At 58.8% G+C, this 15,206-nt stretch overlaps 1 protein-coding gene across 4 annotated transcripts; it reads right to left on the bottom strand.

Moving 5' to 3' along the window:
- Nucleotides 1–1,890: 1,890 nt before the first annotated feature.
- Nucleotides 1,891–13,512, bottom strand: AMPD2 (adenosine monophosphate deaminase 2). 4 transcript variants are annotated; one of them, XM_082616445.1, is made up of 18 exons: nucleotides 13,428–13,512; nucleotides 8,350–8,480; nucleotides 8,002–8,132; nucleotides 7,378–7,446; nucleotides 7,177–7,288; nucleotides 6,732–6,918; nucleotides 6,358–6,499; nucleotides 6,156–6,245; nucleotides 5,772–5,901; nucleotides 5,411–5,605; nucleotides 5,191–5,322; nucleotides 4,818–4,981; nucleotides 4,456–4,582; nucleotides 4,203–4,366; nucleotides 3,790–3,910; nucleotides 3,361–3,534; nucleotides 3,068–3,178; nucleotides 1,891–2,952 (listed from the first exon to the last, which is right to left on the bottom strand). In XM_082616445.1, the coding sequence occupies exons 1-18, from the start codon at nucleotides 13,435–13,437 to the stop codon at nucleotides 2,743–2,745; spliced, it is 2,400 nt and encodes a 799-aa protein (XP_082472571.1). In that variant the 5' UTR covers nucleotides 13,438–13,512; the 3' UTR covers nucleotides 1,891–2,742. The 4 variants fall into 4 exon arrangements, 3 of the variants coding, with proteins under 3 accessions (XP_082472571.1, XP_082472570.1, XP_082472572.1); XM_082616444.1 differs by lacking the exon at nucleotides 13,428–13,512 and adding an exon at nucleotides 12,419–12,577; XM_082616446.1 differs by lacking the exons at nucleotides 8,350–8,480; nucleotides 13,428–13,512 and adding an exon at nucleotides 8,629–8,685.
- Nucleotides 13,513–15,206: the final 1,694 nt, after the last annotated feature.

Raw genomic sequence — 15,206 nt, 5'->3', positions numbered from 1 at the left:
CACAACAGTGAGGCCTGCATACCGCAAAAAAAAAAAAAAAAAAAAAAACATGTATGATCTCAACTTAAAATGCCTTTTTAAAAAGAACTGAAAGGAATATGTAAATATATAAAATATATTTTAAACATATAAATGTATCTCAGACAGAAGTTGATCAAATATTTGTTGAAACTGGTAGATTATGAGTGGGCTTTTTTCCTCTTCCCATTTTTTCTATATTTTCCAAACTTTTTACATGAAAATTACTCTTTTCAGTTAGGAAAAAGTACTAAGGTCTGTTTTAAAATTATTTGCTCTCAATAAATGTTTAAAAGAGAAATTTCTGAGAGACAAAATATCTAGAAGCAAGTTGTTTAAAAAAAATTAGTGGGGAGGTTGTTAAACTTTTAAAATTGGTAATATTCTTACAGCTAGGCCTCAGAACACTGAGAAGAATGTACAAGGGATGAGAAAATGGAATGAAGGATTCTATTACATGACAAGTTCAATAAGAAAATACAGAGTCTTGGCTGTCCTAAGTGCTAGCAAATGAGACAGGTAATTCTTGCCTTCTAGAAAGATCTTCTAATCCTCCTTCCTTGTCTTACAGATGAAGACACAATGTTTTTACTATTAAATACATTCACCTCCTTGAAAAGTAAGTTCCCTTCAGCCTGTTAAAGCATCCTCCCTTGGGCAGATGCAGGCCCAGTGTGAGGTGGGGAGCCCTGGACCCCGAGTTCCCCTGGCTCCAGCCCAGATTCCGCCACCAGCCAGTTACATCTCCTGGGCCTGTTTCCCCAACCAGAAACCAGCCAGACTTGTACAATCTCTTGCTCAGCATCCAGCTCTAACGTTCTGCTCTACGTTGTGTAAACGGCTAGAACAAATTGGCTAGAGATGCCTTCTGAAGACAGAAGGACCCTTGGTCTTGGCCAGGAGTGAACCTGGCTAGTAGCCCTCAGGAGGCAGTGGCATCAGGGGAGCTTCTGCCCAGAGGGCTGGGCAAGATGCAGATGCAGGAAGAGAGGTGGGGCTGGAGCAGAGCGAGCTGCCCAGGAGTGGGGAGGAAGCCAGCCTCCTGTTCCCTCTCCAGGCCCTGTTAGGCAGGCTCACACTGTTCTAGGGCTAATTGTGTCTGAAGCGACCAGCCGTCTTTCTCCCCACTCAGCAGCAGCAGCAGCAGCAGCAGCAGCAAACAGCTTCTCCATCGCCAACCCAAGACCCTGCACAGCACAGGGCACATTCCACTCTCCTCCTTACACGGGCAACAGCGTCTAGCAACCTCTGTGCCCAAGGAGGTGCTCCAAAAATCATACATTAAACATGGGACTGAAGCCAAGCTGGTTAGGTCTGGATTCAGAAGGCACACGCTTGCTCCAACCCTTTGCAAGAGAATCTGCTGAGAGCTTGCAGATTTCTGCACTATGCCTCCCACCTACTGAATCAGAATCGCAGAGGGTAGGACCTGGAAACAGCATTTTAAACAAGCTCCCCAGAAGGGCCTGATGTCCCCAGAGTTTCAGAACCACTGGCCTCAGGCTTGCTTGTAATCTCACATTCTCACATCTACTAGGGTGTCCTAAGAGGCTGGAAGTGAGGAGGAAGTAGAAGGTGGAAAGGGGATGCTACTTCCCAAACTGATGTGACAGAGATGTGCCTGAGACCTGGGGCCAAGTGTCCATTTCAGAGGGGGCGGGCTGGACGAGGGCCTAGGGGCAGCAGACAGGTCCCCGGTGGGCCTCTCCTCCCACCCCGCTTCCTTTGTCAGTTTCCACATGCATAAACACACTCAGTCAAGCCCAGTCACTCCCCTCAGAATTTGCTGTATCTCCATCCACAGTGTTCCTGGACCCGACCTCAGCCACCATCCACCACGGCTCTCCCTCTCCCAACAGAGACCCCATCTGCCTCATTACTTAAATAATCTTTATTTCTCATGCACTAGGAAAGATGGGACTGTATGAAACACCACACTTCATAGCAAAGGTCTCGGTCCAGAACACAACACAAGGGACCAGGTGGGATCCAGGTCTGGTCAACACTCTGGGAACCATAGTAGGGATACTACCCTCAGGGCTGGTGGCAGATCCAGGAGCCTCCAGCTGCAATGGCCCCAGACACAGCACAGGGCAGCTGCCCCCTCCCACAGAGGCACAGGAAGCTGACACCAGGGGAGCACATGGACCAGAGGAAGGACGGTGAAAGCTGCTGGGCTGTGACTTGGCGGAGGTGCTGGTCCAGCACCTCCGGGGCCCGAGCCCAGACAGCCAGGGCTGTGACTCAGCCAATTCTACCTGCCACAGATCCCTGGCAGCCCGTGCCCACAACACACATTTACAGGCCACACCTGACTGCCCCTCAGCCACATAAGCAAGACAGAGGCCCAAACTCAAGCCCCAGCCAAAGCTCAAATTTGCCGAAGCCAGGACCCCAAGGGCCAGAGGGGCCAGACCCCCACAACCATCCCTGGCTCTTGTGGACACTCAGATGCCCGCAGGACAGCCAGACTTCAGAGGATCCTGGGACAGGTCCACCAGCAGGGCAGACCTCAAACCTGGGCCATCAGGTGCCACCTGAGCCAAGACAAGGGTAAAGCGGCTCTTGGGCACCATTTTCCCTGGGTGGCACAGACACAGGTAGAGACATGCAGGACAGAACAAAGAAGAACAGACACATGCAGAGACCACAACAGGGCGGGAGGGGTCTGAGGACAGAACGTGGTCAAGGTGTCAAGACGCGGGGGCACTGTGTGGGCTGGGCTCACTGAGGCCCCGGGCTCATGGTGATGCCCCCCTCCTCCGGGATGGTCTCCAGCATCTCGCTCTGCACGGCCTGCGTGATGAGCGCCAGCTCCTGGCACAGGGTCTCATGGCGGTAGCCCACACGGATGTCCGGCACATTGGTGCGGCGGATGTCATTGCCCTCGGGGCCCTCCTTGGTATAGTTGGGTCCCAGCCAGTGGCTCTTCACCTGAAGGGGCAGGATAATGGGCAGGGCTGCAGCCAGCTCTGAGGGGCCAGGAACGCTGGGACCTTCCCAAAATGCAGAGCAGGGGAGGAGAGGGGATGCCAAGGGGGTGCAGTACCTTGTGGGAGAAGCCACTCATGAGCACACTGTTGCGTGCCAGCTCGCACATGTCGCAGGAGCTGAGCTTCCACACCTGGGTGGCGATGCTGTACTCCTCCATCAGTGGCTCCTGCACAGGCCAGGTTCCCTCAGGCGGGTGGACCGGGCCTGCCACCCGCCCCTCCCATGGACTTGCCACGAGGCATGCTGCACTCCACCAGCAGAGGGCAGCACCAGCCCCGAGACCTGCCCTGTCCGGGTGGCCTTTGTGTCCCAGGACACCTGCCCACCGGGCTGCCGCCGTGTGCTGACCTTGGTGAAGTGGAACTGCAGGGGATCGTCGGTGGACAGTGAGACCATGAGGCCACGGGACAGGTACTCAGGTAGGGGGTTCCGGTGGTAGCTGAGGAAGAGGCTGTTGTTGCTGAGCGGGGACATGGCGATGCCAATCTGGGCCAAGTAATACAGGTACTGCAGGACCGGGGCCTGGGCAGGCAACAGGGAGGGCAGGCCTGTCAGGTGGCCTCCAGGCTGAGGAGGACACCTGGTTCTGGGGGTTACAGGTCACAGTGGGGAACAGGGGGCAGTCCAGGCTGAGCCCGAGTTGCAGAGGGTCGGTTACAGCCAGAATCCAAGTTGGGGCCTCAGTGTGGAGGTTGGGGTCCAAGCTGGGGAGGAGGACCAGTTGCTGAAGAGGCTTGAAGGGCTGGGAGGAGGGGAAGCTGGGGTGCAGAGCCTGACCTTGCGCAGAAGCAGCCCATGCGAGATGTTCTCAGCCAGCATGAAGGCCGACACCAGATGGTGGATGGGCCCGGCCTCCCCACAGTGCGGCCTCAGCACAAACGTGTGGAAGCCCCTCTGCCTGGGGGGCATGAAGACAGCGTCGGGTCCCAAGCCTGGCTCGCCTGGGCTCCTGAGCCCCCACCCAGTGACTTTGTGGGCCTAGGACCAGGGGGCAGGGGCAGACTCTTGGCTGCGAGGCCTGACCCACAGGGCCCCGAGGGCAGAGAACCCATCCGATCTAAGCCTGGGGCCAAGAGGTGGGTCAGAGATCTGGTGGCCCCAGCCCAGGGCAGGCCCAGAGTAAGGCCTGCTGGCTGAGAGCCGGCAGGGCAGGCAGAGACACGGCACCAGCGGAGCCCAGGGGCAGGCACCTGCGCAGGTGGTTCAGCATGGCCATGTTGACGAAGGTGTAGTACAAGTAGTAGGCATACGGTGGGTTGTCCTCCTCCACCCAAGCCTCAGGGAGGGGGCTCTCCAGGTTAAAGATGTGGTTCTCAGGCTTGGACTCATCATCCACGCTGTCAAAGCCGTCCACCTGGCACAGGACTCTGGGGTCAGGTCCAGAGCCGCAGCCGGGCCTGAGGCAGTGTCCCCCCCATACCCAGCCCTGGGCCACGCCCTCACATGCTCCAAGAAGAGATGCAGCTCCGGGTGACTGGCAGGGTGGATGGTGGCCTCGAACAACGGCAGGAAAATGTTCTCCAGCATCTCCTGGAAGTTGGCCAGCTGGCCCTTGGTACGGTAGACGTCACTGCAGGCGAGACGAGTGCACACAGGTATGTGCAGGTCAGGGCAGAATCACAGAAGCACTTTTGAGCCATATTGGGTGGGCCGGGCGGGACAGACCACGAGTGGACCAGGGAGTCCCTCCTGTTCCGAGGGCTCGGCTGGGACAGGGGAGAGCCAGCCATCCCAGGAAGGCAGGAGGAGGCCCTGGCCTCTTGACCTCTGCCCCCACATTCCCTCCTACTCCAAGGGACACTCACAAGAGGCGGGGCACCTGCACGAGCCAGCGCACGTTGGGAGAGTGTACACGGTGCATGACGGCCCAGCGCGCCAGCTTGTCCCACTCGTCCCTTGAGCGCCCGTAAATGGAGAGCCTCAGCTCCGCGTTCTGGTATTTGCTCTCCTCCAGGTCCGACATCACCTCCTGGGACGTGCGAGGCAACTGTCACCCTCAGGCTTCTCACCCGTCCCTGTCTTCGTGCCCACCAGGTGTGCTCAGTCAGACCCCTTCATGCCTCTCACCCACCCTCCCCACCCAGCTATGCAAGCCCCCAGCTACCCAGTCAGGGAGGGCTGCCCCAGGCCCACGCTGCCCCTCCCTGTACGTGGGCCCCGGCAGCCCCTCCTCCCTACCTTGATGATGTGAGCAAAGTACTTCCCAGAAACCCTGTTGTCGGTCTTGATGAAGATCTCTCGGAGGACAGACTCCCCAATAGGGTTATATTTGGCATTGAACTTGTCAAAGCGATGGAAGGTGTTCCTGTCCTGGGGGAGAAGGGCAGGCCCAAGTCACCCCTGACCCCTGGCCCGCACACTGGCCCAGCCCCTCAGCCCCTCTACCACTGGGACGGACCGCATGCACATCGAGCGTGTCCACACTCAGGTCGTAGGCAGTGAGGTTCATGCTCTCGAAGACCTCCCGCAGCGTCTGCTCGCGACCCTGCTCCATGTGCACGATCTCCTCCAGGTGCCGCTTCATCGCCCGTTTGATGAAGCGCAGCAAATGCTTCTGGTTCATGCAGGACGAGGCATGGATGTGCGTGTCCACCTGGGGGGGAACGGGGACTGCTGGGTCCACGGGAGGCCAGGATAGTCCGGAGCCTGGGCGGTGGGATGGGAGAGGGCTCTTCAAACTGGATGCTGGGTGGGGACCCAGGCCCTGGAGGGGGAGGCTGGGCAGAGGTGCAGGGTCAGGCTTGGGGGTGAGGGCCCACCTTGCGGATGTTGTAGAAATCTCGGTGTGGCACCTTCTTCTGGGCGGCCAGCTCCTTCATCTCGTTGAGCAGCACGTGCATCTGGAACTTAGAGCTCAGGTACTGCAGCCGACGGTAACAGAATGACTTTCTGGGCAGAAGGAGAAGCAGGCAGGGGCTCAGGCCCACAAGGAAGCACCTGGGAGGGCCTGGGTGGCAGAGCAGAGGGAGGAAGCAGGAAGGTGCAGACCTGAGGCTGCCAAGGGGGCAGGAGATGATGGGAAAATCTAGGACTCAGTGACTGAAAGGGTGGGAGACTGGGTGACAGGTGTCTGGGGCAGGGCTGGGGCTGGGAGAATCCGGGCTGGGAGGGGAGCCGAGTGTCTGGGACGGGCACAGACTCACATGGGGCCGTTGATAATCAGAGCCATCAGCACATTGACATCTGCCACAAATTCCTGCAGGTCGGGGTACGGCAGCTCCACCTCTGAGCAGCTGGTGTGTAGGGGGAGCTTGAGTGAGGAGAGCAAGCCAGGCCCTGTGGGCCCTCCCGAGCCGATGCAGCCCGCCACGACTTCCCCCCCAGCATGCCCCACGCCCCTCTTACTGCTCATCGGGTTCCCTGCGGGTGTAGACGTGAACCACACCCTGCACCATGCGCAGGCCCAAGCCCAGGTCCCCCGGCATGGTGCTTGGTTCACAGTGCTCATACGGGTGCTGCTCCAGCGCAGGGGGGTGCACTGGGGCATCTGCAGGGGTGAGAAGGGTGGAGTCAGGGCCATGCCTCTTCCAGGCCACCCACTGCCTAACCCAGAAGCCCCAGCAGGACAGCTCCTGCCCCTGCCTCCGCCCCTGCATGCCAAGAGGCTGGAATGAACTCGGGTGTGGGAAGAAGCAGGCACGCTGAGGTTCTTGGGCACCAAGCTCAGGGAGCCTGGGATACCAGGGCACTTGGAGTAGGACAGGGATGGGGGGTCCCACCAGCGGACACAGGGGTGTCTGGGCCCTGCTCATAGGTCCGTGTCTCCAGGGGCTTCTCGGCCAGCTGCTGCAGGTACCGGCGGGTGGTGGGGCAGAAGCTCTGCAGCGACAGGGCCATGTACTTCTCCCGGATGAAGAGTGCCCGCACCACGCTCTTGGCTGCGTCCAGCAGGTCTGTGAATGGCACCTGGAGATGGGGACACGGAATCACTCTCCTTGGTCCCAGTCCCAGACCCAGACCCAGACCCGGCTCACCCTCACCTCTTCCCTGGGCCTTGACCCCAGAAACTCTCAGACCATTCTGCTCTCAGCACAGCAACTAGCTTCCAGCCAGGCCCTCTGCCCCTCCAGCTTCAAGAAAGATAAACACCCTCCTCTCTAGCCTCTACCCCCAGCTGCCCAGACTCAGGGAGCCCAGCAGAATCCAGGGGACGGGGACACTCACCCCACACTTCTCCTCCCCAGAGATGGTGACCCGCTGAAATTCCCGCTCCAGCACCACATCTCGCTCCCACAGGCCCCGGTCGCCCTGCCCCTCATGCTGCTCCTTGTAGAGCCTACAAGTGGAGGGTACGAGGGAGGGGCTGGAGACAGCAGTGGGACAGGCCCCAGCCCTGCATCCACCGCACCCCTCTGCCCTCCTCACTGGAGGTCCGAGTCACTGTCTGTCTTCAGGAAATCTTGCTTGGCCCGAAGCAGGATGTCCGGCTCCAGCCTAGAGGTGAGAGGAGTGAGAGGTCAGGCAGCTGATGAGGCCCTTGCTCCCAGGTCCCTGCACTGTACTAGGTGCCGTGCCTGTGGTATCACTTGTGGTCCTCACAGGGATGTAGAACCCTATGCCGTGGGTGCTGCTCTTGCCCCACATCAGAGATGAGAAGGCACACCCAGAAGTTAAGCACCGTGTTCCAGGCCACGCTGTTGGGTAGAAGACAGAACCAGAACCCAGCAGCCTGACTCCAAAGCCTATGCTTCACACCACTGCTCTGTGCCGCCTCCCCAGGGGGCCCCAGAGGGAGGACTGGTTGGAAGAGAAGAGAGGTGGGGCTCTGAAAGCGTCCGGATGGAGACAGAGGGATGCTGGGCAAACTGTCCTGTGTCCCTCCCCACAACCCCACGCTTCCTGTGCCCCCCACCCCATAGCCGCCTGGCTGTGCCCTCCACCCCATGGCCGCCTGGCTGTGCCCCTCACCCCATGGCCGCCTGGCTGTGCCCCTCACCCCATGGCTTGCCCCTTGAGGTGGCCTGTCTGGCTCTGAACCTGGGGGCTTACTTGACATCCTGGCTGATCTGCCGCTCCAGGCGCTGCCGCCGCTCCTCCAGCTGCTCAATGGGGCTCTCCTCCGGGAACTCGTACGGGGCGCTACGGAGCTCACTCTCAGCCAGGGAGCGGCTGAACAGCTCCTGGTGGGAGGGAAGGAAGGGTCAGTGTGGCCTAGCCACCAAGGTCTGGGGATGGGGTGAGGGCACAGGAGCTGGGGGTACCTGGTACAGGCTAGGGGATCAGGGCACAGCCAAGCGTGAAGTAAAGGGACAGGTGAGGTGGAGGAGGGGTGAGGGGAGCAAAGACTAGGCGTGGCAGCAGTGATGGGGGGACACAGGGTGCAGTGTCAGGCGATACCTCGGCGATCTCCTTGCATTTGCCATCCATAGACGTGCGCAGGTCGAGCGGGAAGTGCTTGAGGCAGGGGGCAGGGCCTGGCAGGGATCGGGCAGACTGCAGCGGAGGGGCCCCCAGCCCACCCCGAGCCTCTGTGGAGACAGTGATGCAGGGTCAAAGGGTGAAGGGCAGGGCCTGGGTGCACTGGAAGCCCTGGGCCCCTGCCTGCCCCAGGCCAGCCCCGGAGAGAGGCCAGTCACCCCTAAGAGGCTGAGGAGTGAGCCCGCATGTGGACCTCACCTGCAGTCTGGCATGGGGACCCCTCACCCATTCCAGGCTCATGCGTGGGGCCACGAGTCTGCCCCTAGAACAAGTGGATTCATTCACCCCAGGAATAAAAATCTGAATCCTGGACTAGGGGCCACCCCATCAGGCCATGAGAGAACCTCCATGTGAGTACCTGCTACAGGCAGGCACCCACGTGTCCATGTACACACACATACACACACACACACACACACACACACACACACTCCCCCCCCCCCACTCCAGGCGCTCATTAAGGCCACACCAGCGATGCCAAGTCCACAGCTTCCAGGGCAGACAGTCCAGTATCAGACCTGCCTCTGGACCAGCAGATCCCCCTCTCAAGGGCCAGGGTCTGCGCCCGATACCCTAGACCTACAAAGCCTGGGGAAGCCACAGTTGCCACTCAGCTCTGACCTGGGGACCAGCCTTCAAGGGAAGAGGAAGAGAGGAAGTGGAGGACCTGGTTGGCAGCAGGAACCCTACCTCCTCCCTGGAGACCTGCCCTCTCCCCCAGGACCCCAGGGCTGCCAAGCTGTGGCCTGGCCCCAGGCTGCCCCTCCCACTGCTGGCTGCCCCTCCAAAGGGAGCTGCCACAAACAGTCTGCGCCACTCAGAGGCCCCAGGATCTGGGCCGGAGGCCCTCGGGAAGGGAGTATCATAAGCCAGTCTCTCTCCACGGAAGGAAGAATTCCTCAGCTTCCAACAGGAGGCTGGCACTAAAAGCCTTGAAGCTGATAGTCTAGAGAAGCTGCCTGAGCTCCCAGCCCACCCCAGAGGACCCTCCCTGGGCTCCCCAGCCCCACCCTCCCAGCAGGAAGCTCTCCCAGTCAGCCGTGGGGGGTACTCCCCTCCAGCACCCTCCTTTTCCCTCTCCACTGTGGCTCAGGATGGACTAGAGGCTCTACCAGGCAGCATGCCTTGAAGTCTCTGGGCCCACTTCCCAATACCCCAGAGTCCTGTCCTAAGGCTGGACAAAAAGAAGAGGGGGTGCCTGCCCCAGATCCAGGACCTAGCCACCACCCCCCCGCCCTGGTGCCTGCCTGGGCCCTACCTGCAGTCAGGCAGCGCCGGCCAGCAGCCCTGTGCCCCTTGCCCGCCTGTTTGCTGAGTGGAGCTGCAGCCAGTCCCCCAGGACAGCTCAGGGGCCGGCACGGGCTGTACCAAGTGCAGCTGCATGCAGGGGAGACCCTGGGATGACGGCAAGCAGGGGGCTGGGGAAGCTCAGGGGAGTAAAGAAATCAAGGGAAGGAGTATCAGGTTGGGAGATAAGAGGAACCCCCAAACTGAACAGGCCCTTAACCTCTACAGTGCCAGGGCCCAGCCCAAAGTGGGGCCCCCAAGGGGGAGGAGGCAGGGCAGGCCGATATGGGCAGGGCAGGCTGGCAGGGAAGGGACAAGCCTCCTTAAAATGCAGTACCCTAGGGGATAGTGTGTAGGGCCTGGCTAGCCAAAGAGTAAGAGGGGACGAGCAGCCCTCCTCACCTCCATACCCAACAGCCCCAGGCCAGCTTCCTCTGCCCAATGGCCTTGTTTTGCTCACCACTGCCCTCTGGGCCCCTGACTACGGGGTCTCTTGGGAGAGACAGGGCCCCTGCTGGGGACAGGAACTGGCTGGCAGCCAGGGTAGAGGCTCAGTCCAGGAAAGGACTAGTTACGGAGCTTCCCTGTTGCCCAGGGGACTGGTTCATGGCCCCCTAGACCTCCAGCCCCTGTCCAAGCCTATCGTCGGGGACAGACTGCCCAGGAGAAGAGGTTCAGAAGTGGGACTAGAATTTGGAGGACTTGAGTCTGACTCTGTTCCCAGTTACTGGCAAGTCTCTACCTTCCGGAGGCTTCAAGTCTGCCTATAATGGGGTGATAAGAGGTCCTGCCCTGCCTAGCCACAGCTGCTATAAGGCGCACAGAGATACGGCTCTGCAAGTTCTCTGGAACGTACCATCATCTGTGATTATGAACTCCTGGGACCCTCCAAACACTCCCCACATGCAGTCCCACCCACTGGGGGCGGGCGGGGGGGCTTCTGGGCTCAGCGTAGGCCAAGGCAATGAGCAGTGAAGGTGTGAAGAGAACAGAATTGGCAGGGTGGGAACACTGTCTCTTACTTGGAAGAGGGCAGAGCAGAAAGAGGAAGGAAGATGGGCACCAGCTCTGCCCTCAGAGTGTTAAGACAAAGCCTAAGGCCCTTGCTTCCCCCAAGAACCCTGACCCTACACGGCTCCTCCTCACTTCTAACCCCCTCCAGAGAGGCTGACCACAGACCTCCAGGGCTGGTGTGTATCGGGTCAGCAGAACTGAGTCAAAGGCCCTAATCTCAACCACCTCTCCTAGCAGGGTGACCCAGGGTCTCCACAGAAATGCTGGGGTGACCAGGACAGGTTGTGGCACGCAGAGCCATCCCCCCCAGCCTGCCAAGCCACCACACAGGGCTGCCAGGGTTCACTAGAGGTGACAGACAGGCAATAACCTCCACACTTCCTGAGGCCAGGTCTAGAAGACCCAGCTGCCTGCTGGTCCCTTCTCCCAGGGTCTGTGCCACAGCACCACACCCACACCCATACCCACACCCACACGGCGTGGGGAGGGGTGGTCAAAAGCCAGAGGGGGCTACTCCCCAGCCATTCCCACTAACTCCAAGATTCTTGCCAACCTGTCTACTCACTTGACCAGAGCCCCTCACTCACTGCCAAGGCTGCCTCGGCAGGAAGAGAGGTACCCAAGGCTTTGACCCCCAAGAATCAGATGCTCCCACCATGTGACCATCCCAAGGTATACAGATCTAGCCTCAGGGGACACACCCTCTGGAGGCACAGACCTGGGCACAAAGAACACAGACCCTCAGGCCAATACAGAACTCAGGCCAGCATCTTCAGTAGCATAAGAAAACCAGGAGGTAGGCATAAGCAAAATCAGGCTACAAGTACAGACAGGTGCTCCGAGGGTGGGGGCACTGGCTTGACCTGGTCACCAAAGTGGGGGTGGTCTTCCCTTAGCCACAGGCCTGGGAGCAGCAGACGGCAGGTAGCTATCCCTCAGCAAGCACCGACCCAGGCAGCCGAGCCCTCAGGGCGATGGGCACAGCTGCACCACGCTGCCAGATCCAAACGGTGCAGAGATGCCTACAGGAGTGGGAGCCGAACCAAAGGGTGCAGGAGCACACGCAGGCCGGCAGCAGCCCCAGCCTGAGCCCCCGCACGGGCCCAACCCAAGGGCACCCCATACTTCTGAGGAAGCTCACAAGACAGATCAGGAATGAACAAACTGCAAACAATAGATACAGTTGAGCCCCTAGATCCTGGATGCCCGGCGGCAATAAGTATGCCTTAACATCAGACCCCCAGTAAGGGGGTTCAAGATCTAGGATCCTAGAAAGAGTAACTAACTGCAAGAGGACAGCCTGAGCCTGCTGGTAAAGGCACAGCCACCAGCTGTGTGGCCAGTCTGCAAACTAGTCAGTCCCACACAACCCCCACTCCATTCACACACACTCCACATGCAAACAGTCTTAACACATCCACACGCTGACACGTGTGCAAATACACTCTTGCTGCACCCACACCCACGCCCACTCCTCGTTACAGAGGACAGCATCCCCGACACAGAACCCTGTCACCCTCCCCCCCACCTCCCCCCCACACCACCTCCCAAGCCAGCTGTCCCTGGGAAAGGGACAAGGGGCACCACTGCAGAGAAGGTGCAGGAGAAGGCCCCCTCCTGAGGGGACCAGTGGCCTGGGCGAGACGTAGGGGCAGAGCCAGCCTGAGGCCAGGAAGCACACGCTCACCTGGTACTGCAGAGGAAGCCTGCAGGCTGGCCCGCTTCTTAAAGGGATATTTGGCCTTGGATTTGCCGGAGCCAGATGAATAGGATGCCATGGCTCCGGCCGCAGAGACGGCGGGGGGAGTCTGAGCCGCACCAGCTGGGCCTGGCTCTGCCACATCCAACCCCTTCCTCTGCCCCGCCCCCAGCGGGAGTGACTGATGCAGGAAGCAGAGGCCCCGCAGGCGGAAGAGGCCCTGTCCATGATTTCTGATGTTGTCTAGGCAACCTCAGGAGGGGGGGCCTCCATCCCTGCCCCTTTAACCCTCCCTTCCTCTCCTCAGTCCCCGGAGTTACACGGATGGTCGTGTCACTTGTTTCCTCACTTCCCCTGGGGGGTGGAAGTGAGGAAACAAGATGGAGAAGGGCCAGCCCCAGCACTCCACGAAGCCCTCAGGAGCCCCTTGCCCCTTGCCCCTTGCCCCTTGCCCCTTGCCAGGGCTCTGGAGCAAAAGAGTCAAAGTCCAGGCTAACTGGTCCAGCCAGCCAGGGAGAAAACAAATAGTAATAGAGAGAGATCCAGTGCAAGCACCCCCAAGCTCAGAACACTTTCCTCTCAAGGCCAGCGGATTCCATGAAAATCCAGCCCCTCTGGGGCAGAGTCCCCTTTTTTCCTCGTCTGACCCCCGGCCCCAGGGGTAGCCCAGCTCGGGAAGGATGGGGTAGAACTGAGAATCCCAGCCCAGTAGGGAGGAGCCTGTCTTGGGAAAATTCCACTGTCCACAGAAGCTACCCTCTAGGAAGGCAGGGAGGCCAGGAGTCAGGGGCTTCTCTGGGGTCTGGGAAAGAGACCCCAGCGGCTTCTGACTTTTCCTTCTGTCTTTCCACACTCAGGCTCTGCTCTCCAGGCGCTCCCCGGGAGGAGCTGTCTGCCTCCCGTAGGTCTGCAGGCTGTGCCCACCCTCTTGTCACCCTGGACACTGCACTTCTCTGTCCCAGAGACCCTGCCCTCCTTCACATGCACACACACTCACCTGAGGCCATGCTGCCCGAGCCCTGAGGGGTACCGGGAAGTCTGCTCTCCAGGGTCTGCAAAGCCGGGAAGCCCGGTCGCGAGGGACGGGAGAAGGGCTGGGATCCAGACCCCGGCAAGTCGCTCCAAGGGCCCCTGCCCTGACACTGATATGGGAGAAGTAAGACAGTCTTTCAAAATTGCTGGCTGTAGGGAGGCGGACCCCCGCCGACCTGGGCCGCTGCACTGGCCTTGTAGACCCCGGCGTCCCGACCCCCAGCCCCGCACTCCAGAGGCGGGCAGGCCACGTGCTCCCCAGAGAGCGGAACCCGGAATTCGTCTGGGCTTCTCTCCACACTTTCTGGGTATTCGGGTCGGACTCGGGTAGCTGGACTGTGGGGGAGTCACGCAACAGGTGCAACCCCACTGAAACCTCGCCAGCGCCGGCGCGCTTCTCCGCAGCCCCAGGCCCAGCCAAGTCCTTGGCCCCGCCCCTGCTCGGGCCCTCCCCCGCCAAGCCGGCCCCGGCCCCGCCCCCGCCATTTTTCCTCTTCCCGGCGCCACGTGGGCAGCCGCCACTCAGCATCCGCCCCGCAGTGTCTTGGGCAAGTACTGTGCGTCAGCTTCCTCACCAGTAAAGCGAGATGGGGTAATCGCAGTACCTCACTCAAAGGGGTTATTGTGAGGATGAAACGTTAAGCACCTTTGCATGATACCTGGCACAAAGTCAGTGCCCAATAAAAGATAGCTATTATTATTGTGCCAGGGTTCTCTTTTAGCAGAAGTCCTTCCCGGCAGGCGTAGCTAGGCAAGGTGTGTCCTGCAATTCTGACTCCCCTTCCCACATTTATTTCTGTATTTGTTGGTCAAGAGCTTAGGCTCTGTAGCCAGTGTGGTTCAATTCCAGACTCCACCTACTTCCTGACTGCCACTGGGAATGTTAACTTCTCTGTGCTTCTATTTCCTCTATAAAATGAGTGTAAGAGACCCCACTTTATATGGTAGTTGTTAGGATAAATGAACTAATATAAGTTAAGTGCCTGGCTTGTAGTTACTACTCAGTTAATGTTCCGTAATATCATTGCTGTGCTTTGGCCTTGGTCCCCTGTTTACACTCTCAGAGGTTGATTCACCTTGCAGTCTATAAAGGAGTGCTGGGCTATTTTGGGGACTGCAGATACCCCACACAACCAGAACCCCCACTCCCAAGTGGCAGAGAATCCTACTTAAAGGAAACCTGTGGGAGAAAGGCCCTATAACGTCACTGCACATAATTAAACGTATTAGCAGCTATTAGTCTGTTCCTGTGTCTCCACCTTGTGGGAGCCCTTTGCCCCCACACCCAGTTGTACTAATGCTGTTTGCCCAGCTCTTCCCAGTTCTCACCACCTCAACCAAATTCCTTCCGGAACTCTGCCTCCTCCCCTCCTACCCAGACTGGATTGTGGACCCTGAACCCTATTCTCTACCTGCACCTGGTGTTGCCTCCATTGATCCCTGCCTACTTACTGCTCTTCACCCTGGACAAACTAAAAAAACCATGGCCTCCGTAAACATGGCAGGGGGAGGGAAGTTCACCTCACAAAGAATCAATAAAACTAAAAAGAGAACAAGGAAATACCATGTTTACCCATCAAATTAGCAAAGATTAAAGGAAAAGAAAATCCTAAAGCAGGCAAGGGGGTAGTTAGTGAGATGGGACACACATATCCTACAGGTGGTCGTAAAAAACATTGATATAACCTTTCTGAAAGCCATTTGGCAACATCTACTCAAAAGTCTTAAAAAGGTTCATATTATC

Source organism: Mesoplodon mirus, assembly GCF_964341445.2.
Source record: "Mesoplodon mirus genome assembly, chromosome: 3".
Classification (NCBI taxonomy): Eukaryota; Metazoa; Chordata; class Mammalia; order Artiodactyla; family Ziphiidae; genus Mesoplodon; species Mesoplodon mirus.
This window is presented reverse-complemented; position numbering and strand designations above follow the sequence as displayed.